At 19.5% G+C, this 24,065-nt stretch overlaps 6 protein-coding genes across 6 annotated transcripts in view; 1 reads left to right on the top strand and 5 right to left on the bottom strand. All coding sequences in view use genetic code 6, as the record gives it.

Moving 5' to 3' along the window:
* Window positions 1–3,519: 3,519 nt before the first annotated feature.
* On the bottom strand, window positions 3,520–5,227 carry TTHERM_000875870 (DeliriumA protein, putative; the record flags this gene model as incomplete). The annotated part of the gene is made up of 8 exons (XM_012795302.1): window positions 3,520–3,622; window positions 3,780–3,869; window positions 4,001–4,090; window positions 4,158–4,247; window positions 4,340–4,429; window positions 4,499–4,588; window positions 4,653–4,742; window positions 4,875–5,227. 8 exons carry the CDS (start codon window positions 5,225–5,227, stop codon window positions 3,520–3,522), a joined length of 996 nt encoding a protein of 331 aa, XP_012650756.1.
* A 142-nt stretch (window positions 5,228–5,369) lies between these two features.
* On the bottom strand, window positions 5,370–6,835 carry TTHERM_00875870 (kinase domain protein; the record flags this gene model as incomplete). The annotated part of the gene is made up of 6 exons (XM_971675.2): window positions 5,370–5,418; window positions 5,598–5,947; window positions 6,025–6,087; window positions 6,148–6,203; window positions 6,266–6,436; window positions 6,493–6,835. 6 exons carry the CDS (start codon window positions 6,833–6,835, stop codon window positions 5,370–5,372), a joined length of 1,032 nt encoding a protein of 343 aa, XP_976768.2.
* Window positions 6,836–8,145: 1,310 nt separating this feature from the next.
* TTHERM_00875850 (hypothetical protein) lies at window positions 8,146–10,774 on the bottom strand (the record flags this gene model as incomplete). Its single annotated transcript, XM_971673.2, has 8 exons — window positions 8,146–8,266; window positions 8,530–8,678; window positions 8,731–8,806; window positions 9,304–9,393; window positions 9,657–9,746; window positions 10,003–10,092; window positions 10,356–10,445; window positions 10,704–10,774. The coding sequence occupies 8 exons, from the start codon at window positions 10,772–10,774 to the stop codon at window positions 8,146–8,148; spliced, it is 777 nt and encodes a 258-aa protein (XP_976766.2).
* Window positions 10,775–13,095: 2,321 nt separating this feature from the next.
* Window positions 13,096–18,039, top strand: TTHERM_000875849 (cyclic nucleotide-binding domain protein, putative; the record flags this gene model as incomplete). The annotated part of the gene is made up of 15 exons (XM_012795301.1): window positions 13,096–13,134; window positions 13,191–13,246; window positions 13,533–13,622; window positions 13,890–13,979; window positions 14,236–14,325; window positions 14,618–14,707; window positions 14,995–15,084; window positions 15,439–15,528; window positions 15,834–15,923; window positions 16,167–16,256; window positions 16,546–16,635; window positions 16,914–17,003; window positions 17,262–17,351; window positions 17,562–17,651; window positions 17,843–18,039. 15 exons carry the CDS (start codon window positions 13,096–13,098, stop codon window positions 17,925–17,927), a joined length of 1,260 nt encoding a protein of 419 aa, XP_012650755.1. The 3' UTR covers window positions 17,928–18,039.
* A 1,941-nt stretch (window positions 18,040–19,980) lies between these two features.
* Window positions 19,981–21,828, bottom strand: TTHERM_00875820 (hypothetical protein; the record flags this gene model as incomplete). Its single annotated transcript, XM_971670.2, has 6 exons — window positions 19,981–20,101; window positions 20,360–20,449; window positions 20,703–20,792; window positions 21,038–21,127; window positions 21,385–21,474; window positions 21,734–21,828. 6 exons carry the CDS (start codon window positions 21,826–21,828, stop codon window positions 19,981–19,983), a joined length of 576 nt encoding a protein of 191 aa, XP_976763.2.
* A 198-nt stretch (window positions 21,829–22,026) lies between these two features.
* The window catches only part of TTHERM_00874810 (kinase domain protein), a gene marked incomplete at both ends in the record, with an annotated part of 6,852 nt that continues 4,813 nt past the window's right edge, over window positions 22,027–24,065 (bottom strand). Inside the window, 5 exons of the mRNA XM_971668.2 lie at window positions 22,027–22,048; window positions 22,301–22,390; window positions 22,649–22,738; window positions 22,998–23,087; window positions 23,334–23,423. Of these exons, the coding sequence (XP_976761.2) occupies window positions 22,027–22,048; window positions 22,301–22,390; window positions 22,649–22,738; window positions 22,998–23,087; window positions 23,334–23,423 (382 nt within the window). The remainder of the gene's footprint in view (window positions 22,049–22,300; window positions 22,391–22,648; window positions 22,739–22,997; window positions 23,088–23,333; window positions 23,424–24,065) is intronic.

The following is a 24,065-nucleotide window of genomic DNA, read 5'->3' as shown; positions in this document are numbered from 1 at the left end:
TGATCTAAATTCACTAAATTTTTGAATAGCATATAGCTATATTTAAAATTACTTTTTGTAAATTTGAATGGCAACTTACTCTATATTTAATAATATATTTTTTCTTCAATATTTAAAAAGGGGTAATTAAATTGGTGACGAAGGTACATCAGGCTTAGGTTCTGGTTTAGCAAAGTGCATAAATCTCTCAAATTTGACACTTAACCTTGAGTAAAAACAGTTTATTTGTTTTGGATTGTGATATTTATAATTATAAAAACTAATTTAAAACAATAAAGCTCTTTTTTATTTTTCTTTTTATTTTGCTTGCTTTTATTTGTTCTTTTTTTGTTAATTTAACTCATTCATCAATTTATTTTCAAATTTTACTTTTATTATTAATTAATTAATTAATCTTATTATTTCATATTTATTTTTTAATTTTTACTTCTAATTAACTATTTAATGATATATTCTTTCTTCAATATTTAAAAAGTGAAACTTAAATTGGTAACAAAGGTGCATCAGGCTTAGGTTCTGCTTTAGCAAAGTGCATTAATCTCTCAAATTTGACACTTAACCTTAAGTAAAAACAGTTTATTTGTTTTGGATTGTGATATTTTTAATTATAAAAACTAATTTAAAACAATAAAGCTCTTTTTTATTTTTCTTTTTATTGTGCTTGCTTTTATTTGTTCTTTCTTTGTTAATTTAACTCAATCATCAATTTATTTTCAAATTTTACTTTTATTATTAATTAATTAATCTTATTATTTCATATTTATTTTTTATTTTTCCTTCTAATTAACTATTTAATGATATATTCTTTCTTCAATATTTAAAAAGTGATAATTAAATTGGTGACAAAGGTGCATCAGGCTTAGGTTCTGGTTTAGCAAAGTGCATTAATCTCTCAAATTTGACACTTAACCTTTAGTAAAAACAGTTTATTTGTTTTGGATTGTGATATTTTTAATTATAAAAACTAATTTAAAACAATAAAGCTCTTTTTTATTTTTCTTTTTATTTTGCTTGCTTTTATTTGTTCTTTTTTTGTTAATTTAACTCATTCATCAATTTATTTTCAAATTTTACTTTTATTATTAATTAATTAATTAATCTTATTATTTCATATTTATTTTTTAATTTTTACTTCTAATTAACTATTTAATGATATATTCTTTCTTCAATATTTAAAAAGTGATAATGAAATTGGTAACAAAGGTGCATAAGGCTTAGGTTCTGGTTTAGCAAAGTGCATTAATCTCTCAAATTTGACACTTGACCTTCAGTAAAAACAGTTTATTTGTTTTGGATTGTGATATTTATAATTATAAAAGCTAATTTAAAACAATAAAGCTCTTTTTTATTTTTCTTTTTATTGTGCTTGCTTTTATTTGTTCTTTTTTTGTTAATTTAATACATTCATCAATTTATTTTCAAATTTTACTTTTATTATTAATTAATTAATCTTATTATTTCATATTTATTTTTTATTTTTCCTTCTAATTAACTATTTAATGATTTATGTTTTCTTCAATATTTAAAAAGTAAGAATAAAATTGGTGACGAAGGTGCATCAGGCTTAGGTTCTGGTTTAGCAAAGTGCATTAATCTCTCAAATTTGACACTTTATCTTGGGTAAAAACAGTTTATTTGTTTTGGATTGTGATATTTTTAATTATAAAAACTAATTTAAAACAATAAAGCTCTTTGAATTTATTTGATAGATTTTATTTGATTTATTTTTTGTATTTTTATTCCATTAATTTAATTAAAGTTTATTTTATTTGATATTTATTTAAAATTTACACAAATATATTATAAAATATTTAGCTAAATGAATTAATCATAAAAATTCAAAGTAATAAGCAAGTGTCTTAAATCAAAAAGATTAGTTGCCTTTAAAAAAACATTATACTGATAAACAAGCGGCTAAAAAATGATTAATAAAAATTAAATGTTTGAATATTAAAATTATATATTTTATTATTTTATATTTTGAAAAAGTTTTTTAGCCTAAAATAAAAATAGGATGATTTATTCATGAAAGAAAAAGTTTAGAAAAAATATAAGATTTCATTTTATTCTTTAGAATTAGAAATTATTTTATATTTGCAAATATTCACTATTTATTTTACTTTTCAGTATTAAATATCCTAGCTGCATCTATTTAATTTTCAAAAAATAATATGCTTATTTGTGTAATATCTTTTTTTTGTTTTTAGTTTTATTCAAACAATTTTCTAAATTTATCTCCATCCTTAAATTATCTACTTTAATTTTTGTTTTTTTTATCAATATGATCTAATGAATATAAATTCCTCTTAAAATTAATAACACAGATGAACGAACTGAAATAAACTTAAATGATAGGAGATCTAACATCTCTTTATTAGAATATATAAAAATAATTAACAGAATAGCTTTTCTCAACATACATTTATGTACCATTTCCATTTGTTTGGATCAGTAATTCACTAAAAAAGCTAAAATTATTTAGGATTTATAGGAACTAAACCTAAATATTAGAGATACCACTCCATCTAACACCGAAAAGAGATAGAAATATTGTGACTTCATAAAAATGATAAATTCACAAATTGCTTGTTTATAGATGAAGTTTCAATTCAGATATTTGAGAATAAATCTTTGGTTGATTTGGTTGCAACCTGCTTATGAATCAAGACCTGAAATTTTGATTAAAGAGAATAAAAAAAAGGTTATTATTTGGTGAGGAATCTCTATGAAAATGAAGACAGATTTGTAAATCATCAGAACAGATAAAAGAGAAACCATGGTCTGACACTTATATATAGACTATAGAAGATTATCTGATTTAAACTTTAAATGGAGTCAGTCTATGGGTATAGGCAATGGAAAATTATGCATGGTAATGCAAGACCCATCAAACTATTTTAATAGAGATTTATTATGTTAAATTGAAATCAAAGAAATAAATTACCGTTATTTCTTGGTTTTGAATAATTGGAAAGATAATTCTCTAATATATTGCCGTTTATTCCAGGTATACATCTATAAATAGCATTAGAATTTACAACTTTACATCGCTTAACACTCCTTTGATAACCTATATATACAATTTATTCTTGTTTTTTTTAACAGAATCAAAAAAATATTTGAAATTATTTTTTTGTTAGTAAAATGATAATTTTTATTGTTACTTTTATTAAGAAAAAATAAAAATAGGCAAAATAGATAAATAAATAATAAAATATGTATAATTTAAAAATGGATCAAGACTTTAATTTTAATTCTAAATAATTGAAAAATTTTTAAAATAAAATTTAGCTGTGTATGTTAATAATATTATTTAAATATCAACTACGTAAAGATAGATAATAATTATTGTACAGACTGAACACATTAATTTAAATAATTACAAATCTTAAATTTTATTATTGCAAATCATTATTTTAAATGGCATAAATAGATAATGAAAAATATTTCAAAATTTTTTAAATATCTAGTTATTTAAATAAACTTATTAATAGCCTTATTAAAATAGATAATTATTCTTCATACTAGATATTTAGATATTAAAATCAATCTTTTCATCTTCTTTAAATTATTAATAAACTCTCTCCTTATTCCTACATCCAATTAATGAAAACCAATTTAACTTTTCAAATATTTTAAAATTAAATTAATTAATAATTAATTTATTTATTTAAATAACTAAAAATTTATCAACAGAATTTTATTTAATGTTTAACTTTCTAAAAAATAATAAAACAAATTAATAGATATAAAAAATAAATAATCAATTGATTGATTACTATAAATTGAGTCTTAATTAGATTATTCTTTCACACTTTCTCAAATTTTTTGCTAGGATGAGAATTATTTATGGATTATAGTAAATTGAACTTAAAATAAAATAAAAAATTTAATGAATAAATATTCAAATAAATTAAAAGTAATAAATAACAAATAAAAATTTAATTCATTAAATATTTATTTTTCAAAAACAAATTTTTTTTTTAAATTTATAAATTACCCTATGTAAAAATTTAAAGAAGCTAATTTTAGACAGTTTTATAAATTCTTTCCTATTTATTCTAAACCTTCATTAGCATATTTATTATCACTGTTAAATAGCATTTGATTTTATTTTATTAATTTTAAACTAATTAATATGATATTTTAAAAATTACTTTATCTTTAAGCTCAAAGAAGTAAGGTTTTAACACTTTTCTAAGCTTAATCCAATATTTTAAACTCCTTCTAAACCTAAATTATTAGAACTAAAAATAATTTTTAATAAACTCATCTGAAATTTAACAAAAAAATTAAAAAATAAAATTTTTATTATAATTTTAAAGGTAAAAATAGCTACTCCAAGTTTAATATTAATGAAGACAATTTTAGTAACTTTTTTAAGCTTTCTCCTATATACTTTGCTCCTTCAGGTCCTATTTTAGTTTTTCTATTAAAATAAAAACAGAATTTTTTTAATCTTGTTTATTTTTTTGAATTATTATTAATAAATAAATACTCTAGATTAAGATTTAAGAAAGTAATATTATAACATTTTTCTAAGCTAATTCCTATATTTTAAGCACCATCTTCACCTAAATTATTTACTCTGAATAAATAGAACCAATTAATTAATTAATTTATTAATCAGCTAAAAAGTATTTTAAATTTACTTCAAATTTAAATCTAAATGAGTAATGCTTTGACACTTTTCCAAACTTTATCCAATAGCTTTAACAGTCTCTGCATCAATTTTGCTATATCTAAAAAGATTAAAAATTAAATTAAAAAAAAAAATATCAAAAGAATTAGATTGATTTATCTTTTAATTAAAATAAAAGCAATTCAGCTTATTTTCTTTTCATTTTTTATATTTATTAATCAAATAAAATTACTCAAAATTTAGGATTAAAGAACTTATATTTTGGCATTTTTCCAGATTAATCCCCATACTCTTTGCACCTTCAACTCCAAGCTCATATTTGATATTAAAAGCATTAAAATAAAATAAAATAAATAAATAAATAAAAAATAAATAAATAATTATTAAAATTCGACTCAAAAATGATTGAAAATTGATTAATTAAATTTAACAGATTAAAATTTTAGAATTTTTCAATTAAATTAAAAAATGTCTTAAATATTTTATTTAGTCTATCTAACATAATAACAAAAAGTTTTCCAAAATTATTAAGATTGATAAATTAAAGCTTTGAAAAAGATTAATAGTCATATACTCATCAATCATTATTATTACTTAATTGTATGAACCTATTTATCTTGCACTATTACTTGCCTTTTTTAAATTATTTTATGAAAGTTTGCAAACTTTAAATAAAACTATTAAAAAATACCAAATTTGCTATTCATTTTTATGCTAACTAAACCAATCAATTATTTGTGTTTTGTATATTGTTAAAATAGTTTTTTTATTTCATTCTTTTTAAGAAAAAGATTTTTTAAACTCTTTGGTTTTCGTGTGATTATTTAAAAAATGCATTTTTTATTTCTAGAAAAACATTAAAATTTAGATAAAAAAGAATCTATTATTTATCTTTACTGAAATCCAATAACTTTTATACTATTTAACTTAAAATAATAAAATTAAAATTATTTACTTTAGATTTATTTCTAACACATCGTAATGGATTGCTTTAATAATGTCTTCAACATTTAAAACAAGAAGTTTTTTAAGATATTTTTTTAGTTTAAATAGAGCTAAATATTAATCTTAAATTTCAAATGCCTTTAAGTTATAGAGTAAATCTTTGGGTAGCAGTCTTAAATCTTGATTTTGGTCAATCATTTTTAAAAGTATCTTGTCAAAAAATCGAATGTTTTCATAGTTATTTAAAAAAGGGAACACATTAAATATGATTTATGATTTCAAATTCTTCAGCTCTTCTGGTGACAATTATCTAGAGATAAAAGCTTCAGTTAAAATCAAGCCAATAGAAAATACATCTGACTATAATAAATTGATTTATTTTAAGATATATTAAAGATTTTTTTACTCTGAAAAAGTAAGTCAATATAAATTATTACATATAAACTTTTAAGTCTTTATTCATTTGTCATTTCTGATGATATGTCGGAAATAGAAGGAAGCTTTTATATTATTATTTAGTTAATATAAAATAAATCTAAATAAACAAAAATAAAATTTACATCAGATTTTTTTTAAGAAAAGGAGTACTTATGTGGCTTAAAAAAACCATAGTGAACTTTTTTTATAAATAATTAATATAAGTAGACATTCTTGATATTTATTACTAATTAATTAAACCTATTAAAAACTTATTCTAAGATTTGCTGTAAAGAATGTTTTTAGGCTGAATTTAACTATAAATCAAACCATATTCCTAATAAATTCTCAACCCTTCCAACAATTAATATGCCATCGCATATATTTATTTAATACTAAATGTATTCAACTGAAAAATATTGGACAAATTACCTATTTTGACATTAATTAATAATCAATTATCAATTTTAAACTAATTAATTAATTACAGTCACAAAGCTCCATAACGATAGCAAGCAATCCTAAATTATATTCCTCTATTTTTTCAAAAATCTTTAATACATACATTTCACTTTGTAAATTTTAAAGAATCTAGATTTCTTTATCAACTTATAAAAGGTTGACTTGATTTATTGCACCACGAGTTTTTATAATCTTTACTGCTACTTAATATTATAGTTTTTATGAAAATGCCACTACTACTAGAGAAGAATCTCCTTATTCTAACATTTTTAGATATTCATAGTTGTATTATTTCAAGAAATCCCTAACAATGTCTTCTTCTTAATTTTATTTCTTTATTTGTAGCTTTTTACTATTTTTCAAGCTCATTTTTACCTACTTCTTAAAAGTCTTTCTACAAAAGATTTTCGCGTACTTTTTAATTAAAATATCTAAGAAAATAGAATAATAATTTGATCAGAATAGATAATACATAGTATTTGTCTTTATCAATTAGCTCAAAAAATACATATACAACATATGTTGGTAAAACCTAGACGCAAATAAATACTTATTATTGAAAGTTAAATGTTGATTTAAAAAAAATGTTTTATTTAAATACACTTAAATCAATTTTTAAATATAAAAATAAGTTAACATAAAATAATCTATGTTGATCCTCTTTAATTAATTCCAAAATAAATTATAATCCACTTTTTAGAATCCTTACTATGCTTAAATTTTTAAAATTAAAAAAAATTTTTTTGTACCCTCCTTTAATAAGGTATAATATAAAACTAAAAGTTACAAATTATTTGATGGTTTTTGGAGAATTCTGAGGGTTTGCTTAAGAGGATTTAATTTATTTAAGTAAATTTAATTTTAAAATTTTTTTATTTATAATAAATAATTATTTACTTACAAAAAAATGAATGATATTTATAAATATAAAATCAATAATTAAATCTATTTTTATTTTAGGTTAAAAACACTTTTTCAAAATATTATATAATAAAATATATATATAATATTGTTCAAACATTTTATATTTATTCATCCTTTTTTCACCATTTGTTTATCTTAAAGGCAACTAATCTTTTTAATTTAAGACACTTGCTTATTACTTTGAATTCTTATGATTTATTAATTGAGCTAAAAATTTTATAATAAATTTGTGTAAATTTTAAATAAATATCAAAATAAAATAAACTTTTAAATTAAAAATTATTCTTTAAATTAATAAATAAAATAATATTAGTGCAATAAAAAAGATAAAAAAATAAATCGAATAAAAGCTATCAAATAAATTCAAAGAGCTTTTTTGTTTTAATTAGTTTTTATAGTTTAAAATATCATAATCCAAAACAAATAAACTGTTTTTTACTTAAGGAAAAGTACCAAATTTGAGAGATTAATGCAATTTACTAAAGCAGAAATTAAGCTTGATGCACCTTCGTCACCAATTTAATTGTAACTTTTTAAATATTGAAGAAAAAATATATCATTAAATAGTTAATTAGAAGGAAAAAATGAAGAAATAATATGAAATAATAAGATGAATAATTAATAATAAAAGCAAAAGTTGAAAATAAAATAATGAGCTTAATTAACAAAAAAAGAACAAAAAAAAAGCAAGCACATGAAAAATAAAAAGAAAAAAGAGCTTTATTGTTTTTAATTAGTTTTTATAATTAAAAATATCACAATCCAAAACAAATAAACTGTTTTTACATAAGGTAAAGTGTCAAATTTGAGAGATTAATGCAATTTGCTAAAGCAGAACCTAAGCCTGATGCACCCATTGCACCAATTTAATTGTCACTTTTTAAATATTGAAGAAAAAATATATCATTAAATAGTAAATTAGAAAGAAAAAATGAAGAAAAAATATGAAATAATAAGATAGATTAATTAATAATAAAAAAAAAATTTGAAAATAAAATCATGAGCTTAATTAAAAAAGAAAGAACAAAAAAAAGCAAGCACAATAAAAAGAAAAAGAAAAACAAAAAAGAGCTTTATTGTTTTAAATTAGTTTTTATAATTAAAAATATCACAATCAAAGACAAATAAACTGTTTTTACTTAAGGTTAAGTGTCAAATTTGAGAGATTAATGCAATTTGCTAAAGCAGAACCTAAGCCTGATGCACCTTCATCACCAATTTAAGAAGGGCTAAGCGGCTCGAGTGGGCGAGTCGGAGGGTCTTAGCAGTGATATCGGGGGTTCGAATCCTATACCGCCCCCTTTATTTCGAGAAATTCCATGTAAAAATGTGAATGTTACCAGCGGTCTCCTTGGTAGGAGGGAAGGGCCAAATCTGATAGGAGGTAAAGAGGAGGCCCCATTCTGAACAGAAGATCTGGAATACAAATGGGAAGCGAGCATAATGCGTAGTCAAATCATGGAAGATTAGTAGAAATGCCATTAGGGTGTAGGTGACCCTTCCCTTCTAGTATATTACCCACAATTATATATAAATAAATTGGTATACGTATAATAATAATGTATAAGTAATTATATATAGGGCCCCTATCCCGAGTGCATGTCACCATGTGCGAGTATGTATGTATGTATGTATGTATCACCAATTTAATTGCCACTTTTTAAATATTGAAGAAAAAATATATCATTAAATAGTTAATTAGAAGGAAAAAATGAAGAAATAATATGAAATAATAAGATGAACTAATTAATAATAAAAGCAAAAGTTGAAAATATAATGATGAGTTTAATTAACAAAAAAGAATAAAAAAAAAGCAATCACAATAAAAAGAAAAAGAAAAAAGTGCTTTATTGTTTTTAATTAGTTTTTATGATTAAAAATGTAAAAATCCAAAACAATTAAACTGTTTTTACTTAAGGTGAAGTGCCAAATTTGAGAGATTAATGCAATTTGCTAAAGCAGAACCTAAGCCTGATGCACCCATTGCACCAATTTAATTGTCACTTTTTAAATATTGAAGAAAAAATATATCATTAAATAGTTAATTAGAAGGAAAAAATGAAGAAAAAATATGAAATAATAAGATAGATTAATTAATAATAAAAGAAAAATTTGAAAATAAAATCATGAGCTTAATTAACAAAGAAAGAACAAAAAAAAGCAAGCACAATAAAAAGAAAAACAAAAACAAAAAAGAGCTTTATTGTTTTTAATTAGTTTTTATAATTAAAAATATCACAATCCAAAACAAATAAACTATTTTTACCCAATTAAAAGTGTCAAATTTGAGAGATTAATGCAATTTGCTAAAGCAGAACCTAACCCTGATGCACCTTCATCACCAATTTAATTAGAACTTTTTAAATATTGAAGAAAAAATATATCAATAAATAGTTAATTAGAAGGAAAAAATGAAGAAATAATATGAAATAATAAGATGAACTAATTAATAATAAAAGTAAAATTTGAAAATAAAATCATGAGCTTTAAAACAAAGAAAGAACAAAAAAAAAGTAAGCACAATATAAAAAAAGAAAAAAAGAGCTTTATTGTTTTTAATTAGTTTTTATAATTAAAAATATCACAATCCCAAACAAATAAACTGTTTTTACCGAATAAAAAGTTTCAAATTGGAGAGATTAATGCAATTTGCTAAAGCAGAACCTAAGCCTGATGCACCTTCATCACCAATTTAATTGCCACTTTTTAAATATTGAAGAAAAAATATATCATTAAATAGTTAATTAGAAGGAAAAAATGAAGAAATAATATAAAATAATAAGATGAACTAATTAATAATAAAAACAAAAGTTGAAAATAAAATAGTCAGCTTAATTAACAAAGAAAGAATAAAAAAAAAGCAAGTACAATAAAAAGAAAAAGAAAAACAAAAAAGAGATTTAATGTTTTAATTAGTTTTTATAATTAAAAATATCACAATCCAAAACAAATAAACTGTTTTTACTTAAGGTAAAGTGTCAAATTTGATAGATTAGTGCAATTTGCTAAAGCAGAACCTAAGCCTGATGCACCCTTTGCACCAATTTAATTGTCACTTTTTAAATATTGAAGAAAAAATATATCATTAAATAGTAAATTAGAAAGAAAAAATGAAGAAAAAATATGAAATAATAAGATGAACTAATTAATAATAAAAGCAAAAGTTGAAAATAAAATAGTGAGCTTAATTAACAAAGAAAGAACAAAAAAAAAGCAAGCACATGAAAAATAAAAAGAAAAAAGAGCTTTATTGTTTTTAATTAGTTTTTATAATTAAAAATATCACAATCCAAAACAAATAAACTGTTTTTACGTAAGGTCAAGTTTCAAATTTGAGAGATTAATGCAATTTGCTAAAGCAGAACCTAAGCCTGATGCACCCATTGCACCAATTTAATTGTCACTTTTTAAATATTGAAGAAAAAATATATCATTAAATAGTAAATTAGAAAGAAAAAATGAAGAAAAAATATGAAATAATTAGATAGATTTATTAATAATAAAAGTAAAATTTGAAAATAAAATGATGAGCTTAATTAACAATAAAAGAAAAAAAAAAAGCAATCACAATTAAAAGAAAAAGAAAAAAGAGCTTTTTTATTTTTAAATAGTTTTTATAATTAAAAAGGTTTTCAAAATGTATTTTTATTTCAAAAAAAAAAATGATATGTTTTAAGAATATATGGTATATATAATTTCAAATTTTACATTTTCTGAATTTAAAGCTTTCTAAAAACTCAAAAATAAAGCTATTTTAAGCTAATTTAGCTTTATTTATTATGTTATTAAGATTTATTACATATCGCCTTTTATAAATTAAATAGGCATTTCACTCTAGTTAATTAGGAGGGAAAAATGAAGAAAAAATATGATATAAAAAGATTAATTAATTAATTATAAATAAAATTAACAAAGAATCAAAAAATAAGAAATCATAATAAAAAAAAAAGAAAAGAAAATAAATCAAATAAATTCATAGAGCTTTTATGTTTTATATTAACTTTTATAATTAAAAATATTACAACGCAAAACAAATAAACTGCTTTTATTAAGTGTAAGTTTTAATAGCAAAAAATGAAGAAAAAATATCAAATAATAAAAAATGATTAATAAATAATTAAAAAAAATTGATATGAAAATTAAGTTAAAATAGTAAAAAATTTTTGTTTTAATAAAAATCAATAAAAAATTATGATAATTTCAATAATAGAAATTATTTATTTAAATAAATAGAAAATTGAATATACAAAAAATATTAAGAATAATAAAATTAATATTTTTTAATTAAATATACCGAAAATCAATATGGAGAACCTAATGAGATAAAAGTGAAGAACTATTAAACTTTTTTTATTAATTTATATAAATTTAAAGGATATTAATAAAAAAATTAATAATTACTTCTTCTAAATTATAATATTCTTTAATCTATTACATCATTTATTTTTTTTCAAAAATATTGAATAGCAATTTATGAAATTTAATTAATTAATTATAGATGGATAAAAAGAACAAATAAATATAATAATTAATTAATTATCAAATATTAATTTATATATTTGGTTTAATGAAGAGATATCACAGAAAAATTAATTTAACATTCACTATTTAAACTTAATATTTGTATTTAAAATAATAAAATAAAAAAATATATAGTAGGAATTAGAGATGGCCAGTTATTTATTTAGTCCTATTTTAAATAATTTTAGTTGTTAATGTACTTAAATATTATAAAAATAATGTTTATAAGTAGATTTTTCTGTTTTAGCTCTGTAATTTAATATTTGTAATATCTCTAATTATAGCAAGATGCAATCCAATAATTTCATGGTTTGAATGCCACTTATTATGAAATAGATTTTTTATTAATTTATTTATTTATTAAAAAAATGATTTTTATATATATTATATAATAGAATTATAATTAATTAATAAATTAGTTTATTATAATTTCAAAAATAAATAAAATGAAAGTATGAATTTGCACGGAAATTGAGCATTACAATTTATTAAAGATATTATAATACTAACTATATTTTTTATTTAATATATTCCACAATTTGTTATAACAAACTAATATCTGGCGCAAATTCACCTCATCATAAACTTCTTCGCTTCTTTATTAGAATAAATAAATTCTTCAAATTTATTGATTATTAAAATTTCTATGTTAGTAAATAAATATCCAAATTTATTTACATAGTTTACTAATCTTTAAAAATATTTACCATAATAAAAATGTATAATCTATTTTAAAAAGATAAGTCAAGAGCGTTAAAAGGGTGCATGCAATATATACCTAAATAGCATGTTCTTGCGAAAATAACTTATTCGACTTATTACTCTAATAAAATAGAAAAATCTGGTAAATTAAAATTATTTTATCAAAGTTATAGCAAATTAACTAATTTATTTATATAATTTTATCAACAAATGACTGAATACCCTTCTTTGGTTCTTATTATTTTTATAAGTAGAAGTTTTTAACAGAAATGTTAAGATTTAATCATCAAATAATATTACACTAGCTTTTTGTGAATTCTCTTCCTCATAGCAAGTTTAAAATTTGTATTTGATAATTATTTAAGTTAATTTTATTCTTTTAATCCAACTAATTGGATATAAAAGTTAATTAATTTATTATTAATTAAACTCCCAAAAATTGAATTTCATTCAATATTTTTGAATAAATAAAAATAAATTAAATGATATAATAGAAAACATATTTTAATAATCTAGAATAAGTAAATATTTATTTTTTTATTCGTATTATTTAAATTATTTTTTTTTAATAAATAAGCTTTTAAACTCCTCACTTTAATCTTTTTAAGTTCTCCACATTGATCTGAAAAAAATGTATATTCGACATATTAATATTATTATTATTTTTATTATTAATGTTTTTTTAATTTATTTATTTATTTGTTTTCATCTGATTTGCATTATTATTTTTATAATTAAAATTATCATCTATTTTCATTTAATTTTATATAAAAATATATTTTAATTATTTTAACTTAATTTTTATTCAATTTTCATTTTAATTGTTAATTATTTATTTTTTTATATTTTATACATTTTGTTCATTTTTTCCTTACAACTAACTAACTAACTTTTTATTTTTTCTTCAATATTTAAAAAGGATTAAAAAAATTAGTGCAGTTGGTGTATCAGACTTAGGTACTGGTTTGGGAAAGTGTATAAATCTTTCAAGTTTGAGACTTGATCTTATGTAAAAATAGTTTATTAGTTTTTGATTTTGGTATTTTTGAATAAAAAAATATATTAATAATAACTAACTCTTTTTATTTATTTATTTATTAGCTTTTTATTTGATTCTTCTTTTATTTTTTTTATTTCTTTGTTTGTTTATTAATTTAAATCATTTTTTCATTTTCAACTTTTACTATTAATTAATTAATTAATTTCATATTTTTTCTTCATTTTTTCCTTCTTACCAACTAATTAACTATAAATTTGTTCTTCAAAATTTAAAAAGAGAAAATTAAATTGGTGATTAAGGTGGATCAGACTTAGGTACTGGTTTAGGAAGGTGCACTAATCTCTCAAATTTGACACTTAATCTTTCGTAAAAAAGCTTATTTGTTTTGGATTGTTATATTTTTGAATATAATGATGAATGAATTTAAAACAAAAAAAATTATTAGCTTTTTATTGGATTTGTTTTTTTATCTATTTATTTGTTTTTTATTAAACTCATTTTTTCAACTTCAACATTTGGCTTATTATTATTTAATTAATTTCTTTTTATTACATATTATTTCTTCATTTTTTTCATCTAAATATCTAATTACCTGTATATTATTTCTTAAATATTTAAAAAGCGAAAATTAAATTGGTCTAATTGGTACATAAGGTTTAAGTTAGAGTCTAGGAAATTGCACTAATCTCTCAAACTTGACACTTAATCTTTCGTAAAAAAAGTTTATTTGTTTTGGATTGTGATATTTTTGAATAAAAAATAAATTTAAAACAATATAACTAACTCTTTTAATTAATTAATTTATTTATTTATTAGCTTTTAGTTTGATTTATTTATTTTTTTCCTGCTTGTGTTTTTTATTTATTTTTTTATTTCTTAGTATGTTAATTTAATACATTTTTTCTTTTTCAACTTACTTTTATAATCAATTAATTAATTTTTATATTTCATATTTTTATCTTATAACTCATTAACTCTTTGTTTTTTCTTCAATATTTAAATAGGTGTAATAAAATTAGTGACGAAGGTGCATTAGCCTTAGGTTTTGGTTTAGGAAAGTGCACTAATCTCTCAAATTTGACACTTCATCTATGGTAAAAACAGTTTATTTATTTTTGATTGGTGATATTTTTGAATATAACGATGAATTTAAAACAACATAGCTTAGCCTTTTATTTTATTTATTTTACTTATTTTTTCTTTCCTGCTTGTGTTTTTTTTATTTATTTCTATGTTTATTTATTAATTTAACTCATTTTTTTATTTTCAAATTTTTTGCCTTTATTACTTATAAATTAATTTCTTATCATTTCATATTTTTTCTCCATTTCTTGCTTTTACATTGCTAATTAGCTTAAATATTTTCTTCGATATTTAAAAGGTTGAATTAAATTGGTAAAATTGGTGGGTCAGGTTTAGGTTCTGGTTTAGTGAAATGCACTAATCTCTCAAATTTGGAACTTGATCTAAGGTAAAAACAATTTATTTGTTTTGTATTGTGATATTTTTGAATATAAAAATGAATTTAAAACTATATAACTAACTTACTCTTTTAATTTATTAATTTATTTGCTTTTGAATTGATTTATTTCTTTTTTTTATTCTATTTTTGTATTTCTTTTATAAATTTCATTATTTTTTTGTTAATTTGCTGATTTTTTAATTTCTTATTTTTGTTTTTATTATTTATATATTAATCCATTTCTTATTTCATATTTTTTCTTCATTTTTTCCTTCAAATTAACTAATAAAGAATGTATTTTTTTTCATTTTTTCCTTTAAATTAACTAATAAAGAATATATTTTTTCTTTAACGTTTAAAAAGGTTGAATTATATTGGTGATGAAGGTGCTTCAGGCTTAGGTTCATATTTAGGAAATTGCACTAATCTCTCAAATTTGACACTTTCTCTAAGGTTAAAATAATTTATTTGTTTTGGATTGTGATATTTTTGAATATAAAAATGAATTTAAAACAATTTAACTAGCTCATTTAATTTATTAATTAGCTTTTTTTTTATTTGATTTGTTTATCTTTTTTTATATTCTATTTTTTATTTGTTTATTTACTTACCTGTTAATTTTCTACATTTTTTAATTTTCAACTTTTTATTTTATTATTATTTAATTAATTTATTATTAATTATCTCATATTTTTTCTTCATTTTTTTCCTTCTTACTAACCAATTAACTATATATTTTCTCTTCAATATTTAAAAAGAAAAAATTAAATTGGTGCAATTGGTGCAGCAGGCTTAAGTTCTGGTTTAGGTAATAGCACTAATCTCTCAAATTTGGCACTTGATCTTTTGTAAAACATTTATTTGTTTTTGATTGTTATATTTTTAAATATAAAAATAAATTTAAAACAACATAACTAACTGTTTTAATTTATTTATTTATTTATTTATTAGAAATTTATTTTATTTATTTATTTTTCATTTTTTTTAATATTTATTTTCAATTAAATTATTTCTTATTATTTCATATTTTTTCTTTGTCTTTTGCTTCTTGCTTATGAATTAACTATTTATTTTTTTCAATATTTAAAAAGTGAAAATAAAATTGGTGCAAAAGGTGCATCAGACTTAAGTTCTGGTTTAGGAAAGTGCCCTAATCTCTCAAATTTGACACTTACACTTTAGTAAAAACAGTTTATTTTTTATTAATTATGCTAATTTTGAATATAAAAAGGAATTTAAAACTAAAAAAATAACTCTTATAATTTATATTTGATTAGAATTTAATTTTCTTTTTTTGTGATTGTGTTTATACATTTATTTATTTGTTTTATTATTAATTTAATTTATTTTTTCATTTTCAACTTTTGATTTTATTATTATTTAATAATTTATTATTATTTCATATTTTTTCTTCATTTTTTCCTTCTAACTAACCAATAAACCTATATATTTTTTTAAATATTTAAAAAGATGGAATAAAATTGGTGCAATTGGAGCATCAGGCTTAGTTTCTGGTTTAGGAAATTGCACTAATCTCTCAAATTTAGCACTTGATCTTTCGTAAAAACAACTTATTTGTTTTGGATTATGATATATTTGAAAATAATAACGAATATAACTAACATTGAATTTATTTATTAGCTTTTTATTTGATTTATTTTTCTTTTTTTATTCTGCTTATATTTTTATTTATTTATTTATTTGTTTGTTAATTTAACACATTTTTAACTTTTCTTTTATTATTAATTAATTAATTTTTTATTATTTCATTTTTTTTCTTCATTTTTTCCTTATAACTTACTTAATAAGTATATATTTTTTCTTCAATGTATAAAAAGGTGGAATTTAATTGGTGGAGAAGGGGCCTTAAGCTTAGGTTCTGTTTTAGGAAAGTGCACTAATCTCTCAAGTTTGACACTTCATCTAATGTAAAAACAATCTATCTGTTTTTGATTATGATATTTTTGAAATTAATTGAAAACAATATAATTAATTAACTCTTTTAATTTATTTATTAGATTTTTATTTGATTTATTTTTCTTTTTTATTCTGCTTGTATTTTATTTATTTATTTGTATGTTTATTAATTTAACACATTTTTTCATTTTCAACTTTTGTTTTATTATTAAATGATTAATTAATTTCTTATTATTTCAACTAAATATTTTTCTTCTATATTTAAAAAGTGAAAACAAAATTGGCAGTGAAGGGGCTTTAGGCTTAATTTTTGGTTTAGGAGAGTGCACTCATCTCTCAAATTTGACACTTAATCTTTCGTAAAAGCAGTTTATTTGTTTTGGAATTTAATATTTTTAATATAAAAATGAAAATACAATTTAACCAACTTTTCATTTATTTAATAGTTTATTTGATTTATTTTTCTTTTTTTCATTTTGCTGAAACTTTTTATTAATTTAATTAATTTTTTCCATCTAACTAAATAACTAACTAATTAACTATTTATTTTTTTTTCAATATTTAAAAAGGTAAAATTAAATAGAAGATAAAGATTTATCTAGCTTAGGCTCTAGTTTAGGAAAGATCACTAATCTCTCAAATTTGACACTTTATCTTGGGTAAAAATAGTTTATTTATTTTGAATAGTGATATTTTTGAATATAAAACAATACAACTGTTCTTATAATTTATTTATTTGATTTCACAATAATTTTTTATTGTTCTAAACTTTTATTTATCTAATTAAAATATAAAATTATATTCTATTTATTTTTTTTTAGTAATTTACAGTAATTTATATTAAAAATAGAACAAAAATTAATAAATCAAAATAATTGAATGAAAAGTGTCTCAAGTTAAAAAGATTAGTTAACTTAAGAATATATTATTGGTGATAAAAAAGTGGTGAAATAGGAAAAATAAATAAAAATATATTGAATACTTTAATATAATATGTTTTTATTTTTTAATATTTTGTAATTGAATAAATAACCTAAAACATAGATAGATAGATAGATTTATTATTTTTTTGTATTTATAAATGAAATTACTTAAATATTCAAATTAAAAAATCATAAAGCAGAATAATTATTTTTAAGGTAATTAAAATAAATTTATTTATTTAATTATTTTTATTTGTTTATCTAAAGCAAATATTTAAATTAAATAATTGTTTTTCTATATCCATAAAAGTTTAAAATCTTGATTATTATATTGTCTTTATATAATTGCTCTACTCTTTTTTTCAAAATTCTATTTTGATGCAATATAATCTTTTCATTTTTTTAAAATTTGATATTAGATTCTCAATTCTTGCATTAATCTAATTACATCTATATTATAAATTAATAAATAAAAAAAATAATTTTTTTAAATTAAATTTTTTATTTTCGCATATTTTTATCTTTTACTTTAATTTGATTTGTTTTATAGTAAATTACCTTTAATCAAGATATAAACAATTAATCGATAAAAATGTTCTTAAGCACATACTAATAATGTTTGCTCCCTCTTAGCCAAGTAAATTTTCCCTAAAAATATATTAAATATAAATTTAGCATTTAATTTCTAAGTAGAGCTATAAAAGATAATTTTTTTGACAGAGATCAATTAAAATATTTTTTATAATAAATTTTTTAAATACCTATTTAAAAATCTAAGCTGATCTATAAATGATAATTATTTTAATTTTTCCAAAGATTAATTAAAATAAAATTAATTTCTTATTATTGCTAAATATTTAATTCTTTCTGAATAAATTTAGTTATAACTGCAAAAAAATTGATTTAATTTCTAAATTATTTTAAAGTAAAATTCAATTAATTAACAATAAAAAATCATAAGCACCTAGCTTTTTACTATTTCTTAATTTACTTATAAATTTGTAAAAAATTACTCTATAAATAAATAAATATTTATTAATTTGTATTTTGAATTTAATCTTGTTCTTTAAAATTCTATATTTTAACATATTTTTTAATTTTTCTAACAAAAAGATTTTTAAATACCATTCTTAAAAAATTAAATTAGAAATAATTTGAGTGCACAAAAATTTGACACTTAATCTTTAGTAAAAAAAATTAAATTTTTTTTGATTGTGATATTTTTTTAAATATAAAAAATAAATTTAAGGCAATATAATTTATTTAATAGCTTTTTAATTGATTTATTTTTCTCGAAATAGTGTTTTTATAAAACTTTTTTTATTAATTTAACTAATTTGCAAGTTTAATAAACAAAAATTTAAATTCAATATTTCATGCTAAAAATACATAACATAAAACCTCACATAAATTAATCATTTTAAATTTTCTTAAGACATAATTTAAATTTTTTAAAAAATTGAAAATTTTTTAAGTCCTCGGTTTCTCGGTCGGCTGTCTTATCGTGAAAATACGGTAATATAAAACTAAAACTTTCAAATTATTTGATTTTTTTTGGAGAATTCGTAGGATTGTTTGCTTAAGAGGATTTAATTTATTTAAGTAAATTTAATTTTTAAATTTTTTTATTTATAATAAATAATTCATTTACTTACAAAAATATGAATGATATTTATAAATATAAAATCAATAATTAAATCTATTTTTATTTTAGGTTAAAAACACTTTTTCAAAATATTATATAATAAAATATATATATATAATATTGTTCAAACATTTTATATTTATTCATCCTTTTTTCACCAGCTGCATATCTTAAAGGCAACTAATCTTTTTAATTTAAGACACTTGCTTATTACTTTGAATTTATTCATTGAGCTAAAAATTTTATAATAAATTTGTGTAAATTTTAAATAAATATCAAAATAGAATAAACTTTCAAATTAAAAATTATTCTTTAAATTAATAAAGATAAAAATATTAGTGCAATAAAAAAGATAAAATAATAAATCAAATAAATTCAAAGAACTTTTTTGTTTTATTTTCATTTTTATAGTTTAAAATATCACAATCCAAAACAAATAAACTGTTTTTACTCAAGTTCAAGTGTCAAATTTGACAGATTAATGCACTTTGCTAAAGCAGAACCTAAGCCTGATGCACCCTTTGCATCAAATTAATTTAACCTTTTTAAATATTGAAGAAAAAATATATCATTTAAAAGTTAATTAGAAGGAAAAAATTAAGAAAAAATATGAAATAATAAGATTAATTAATTAATAATAAAATCAAAAGTTGAAAATAAAATGATGAGCTTAATTAACAAAGAAAGAGCAAAAATAAAGCAAGCACAATAAAAAGAAAAAGAAAAAAGATCTTTATTGTTTTTAATTAGTTTTTATTATTAAAAATATCAAAATCCAAAACAAATAAACTGTTTTTACCTAAGATTAAGTGTCAAATTTGAGAGATTAATACACTTTGCTAAAGCAGAACCTAAGCCTGATGTACCCTTTGCATCAATTTCATTATCCCTTTTTAAATATTGAAGAAAAAGTATATCATTAAATAGTTATCTAGAAGGAAAAAATGAAGAGAAAATATGAAATAATAAGATTAATTAATTAATAATAAAAGAAAAAGTTGAAAATAAAATGATGAGCTTAATTAACAAAGAAAGAACAAAAAATAAAGCAAGCACAATAAAAAGAAAAAGAATCTTTATTGATTTTAATTAGTTTTTATAATTAAAAATATCACAATCCAAAAGAAATAAACTGTTTTTACTTAAGATGAAGTGTCAAATTTGAGAGATTAATGCACTTTGCTAAACCTGAACCTAAGTCTGATGCACCCTTTGCACCAATTTAATTCTAACTTTTTAAAATATATCATTAAATAGTTAATTAGAAGGAAAAATGAAGAAAAAATATGAAATAATAAGATTAATTAATTAATAATAAAAGCAAATAGTTTAAAATAAAATGATGAGCTTTATTAACAAAGGAAGAACAAAAAAAAAGCAAGCACAATAAAAAGAAAAAGAAAAAAGATCTTTATTATTTTTAATTAGTTTTTATAATTTAAAATATCACAATCCAAAACAAACAAACTGTTTTTACCCAAGATTAAGTGTCAAATTTGAGAGATTAATACACTTTGCTAAAGCAAAACCTAAGACTGAAGCACCTTCATCACCAATTTAATTACCACTATTTAAATATTGAAGAAAAAATATACCATTAAATAGTTAATTAGAAGGAAAAAATGAAGAAAAAATATGAAATAATAAGATTAATTAATTAATAATAAAAGCAAAAGTTGAAAATAAATGATTAGGTTAATTAATAAAGAAAGAACAAAAATAAAGCAAGCACTATAAAAAGAAAAAGAAAAAAGAGCTTTATTGTTTTTAATTAGTTTTTATAATTAATAATATCACAATCCAAAACAAATAAACTGTTTTTACTCAAGTTCAAGTGTCAAATTTGAGAGAATAACGCAATTTGCTAAAGCAGAACCTAAGCCTGAAGCACCTTCATCACCAATTTAATTACCACTTTTTAAATATAGAAGAAAAAATATATCATTAAATAGTTAATTAGAAGTAAAAAATGAAGAAAAAATATGAAATAATAAGATAAATAAATTAATAATGAAAGAAAAAGTTGAAAATAAAATGATGAGCTTAGTTAACAAAGAAAGAACAAAAAATAAAGCAAGCACAATAAAAAGAAAAAGAAAAAAGAGCTTTATTATTTTTAATTAGTTTTTATAATTAAAAATATCACAATCCAAAACAAATAAACTGTTTTTACCCAAGGCTAAGTGTCAAATTTGACAGATTAATGCACTTTGCTAAACCAGAACCTAAGCCTGATGCACCTTTGTCACCAATTTAACCTGAACACATTTTGCCTTATTAGTGAGAGGTCAAACCACCTCACTAATAGGCTTTTCCTTAATAATTATAAAAATGAATGTGTTTATATACATTATAAACACTAAAAAGAAAAAAACAAAAATAATAATGTAAACTATTACAAATATATTTAAAATAAGATGTATTCTGAGTGCATATCTATGTGCGAGTATTTCAATTCAATTCAATTCAGTCACCAATTTAATTATCCCTTTTTAAATATTGAAGAAAAAATATATCATTAAAAAGTTAATTAGAAGGAAAAATGAAGAAAAAATATGAAATAATAAGATTAATTAATTAATAATAAAAGCAAAAGTTGAAAATAAAATGATGAGCTTAGTTAACAAAGAAAGAACAAAAAATAAAGCAAGCACAATAAAAAGAAAAAGGATCTTTATTGATTTTAATTAGTTTTTATAATTAAAAATATCACAATCCAAAACAAATAAACTGTTTTTACCAAAGGATAAGTGTCAAATTTGAGAGATTAATGCACTTTGCTAAACCAGAACCTAAGCCTGATGCACCTTCGTCACCAATTTCATTATCCCTTTTTAAATATTGAAGAAAAAGTATATCATTAAATAGTTATCTAGAAGGAAAAATGAAGAAAAAATATGAAATAATAAGATTAATTAATTAATAATAAAAGCAAAAGTTGAAAATAAAATGATGAACTTAGTTAACAAAGAAAGAACAAAAAATAAAGCAAGCACAATAAAAAGAAAAAGAAAAATGTTCTTTATTGTTTTTAATTAGTTTTTATAATTAAAAATATCACAATCCAAAATAAATAAACTGTTTTTACTGAAGGTCAAGTGTCAAATTCGAGAGATTAATGCAATTTGCTAAAGCAGAACCTAAGCCTGATGCACCTTCATCACCAATTTAATTTACACTTTTTAAATATTGAAGATAAAATATGTCATTAAATAGTTAATTAGAAGGAAAAAATGAAGAAAAAATATGAAATAATAATATTAATTAATTAATAATAAAAGCAAAAGTTGAAAATAAAATGATGAGCTTAGTTAACTAAGAAAGAACAAAAAATAAAGCAAGTACAATAAAAAGAAAAAGAAAAATGTTCTTTATTGTTTTTAATTAGTTTTTATAATTAAAAATATCACAATCCAAAATAAATAAACTGTTTTTACCCAAGATTAAGTGTCAAATTTGAGAGATTAATACACTTTGCTAAAGCAAGACCTAAACCTGATGCGCCCTTTGCACCAATTTAATTTTCACTTTTTAAATATTGAAGATAAAATATTTCATTAAATAGTTAATTAGAAGGAAAAAATATGAAATAATAAGATTAATTAATTAATAATAAAAGCAAAAGTTAAAAATAAATGATGAGGTTAATTAATAAAGAAAGAACAAAAATAAAGCAAGCACTATAAAAAGAAAAAGAAAAATGTTCTTTATTGTTTTTAATTAGTTTTTATAATTAAAAATATCACAATCCAAAACAAATAAACTGTTTTTACTCAAGTTCAAGTGTCAAATTTGAGAGATTAATGCAATTTTCTAAAGCAGAGCCTAAGCCTAATGCTCCCAGTGAACAAATATAATCCCCACTTTTTTAATATTGAAGAAAAAAAAATCATTAAGTAAAGTAAGCTGTCATACAAATTTACAAAAAGCGAGTTTTATATACCAGTTTTATATTTTATAAAATTAAAATTTTAAATATTTTGCATTAATTTTTTTCCATCCTAGGTTTTCAAAATTTATTTTTTTCAAAAAAAATGATATGTTTTAAGAATATATGGTATTTATAATTTCAAGTTTTACATTTTCTGAATTTAAAGCTTTCTAAAAACTAAAAAATAAAGCTATTTTAAGCTAATTTAGCTTTATTAATTATGTTATTAAGATATATTCCATTTCGCCTTTTTTAAATAAAATAGGCATTTCACTATACTTAATTAGGAGGAAAAAATGAAAAAATAATATGAAATAATAAGATTAATTAATCAATAATAAATAGAATTAACAAAGAATCAAAAAATAAGAAATCATAATAAAAAGAAAAAGGAAAACAAGTCAAATAAATTAAAAGAGCTTAAATGTTTTAAATTAACTTTTATAATTAAAAATACTACAATGCAAAACAAATAAACTGCTTTTATTAAGTGTAAGTTTTAATAGAAAAAAATGAAGAAAATATATCAAATAATAAAAAATGAATAATAAATAATTAATTAAAAATTGAAATT

Source organism: Tetrahymena thermophila, assembly GCF_000189635.1.
Source record: "Tetrahymena thermophila SB210 genomic scaffold scf_8254822, whole genome shotgun sequence".
NCBI lineage: Eukaryota > Ciliophora > Oligohymenophorea > Hymenostomatida > Tetrahymenidae > Tetrahymena > Tetrahymena thermophila.
This window is presented reverse-complemented; position numbering and strand designations above follow the sequence as displayed.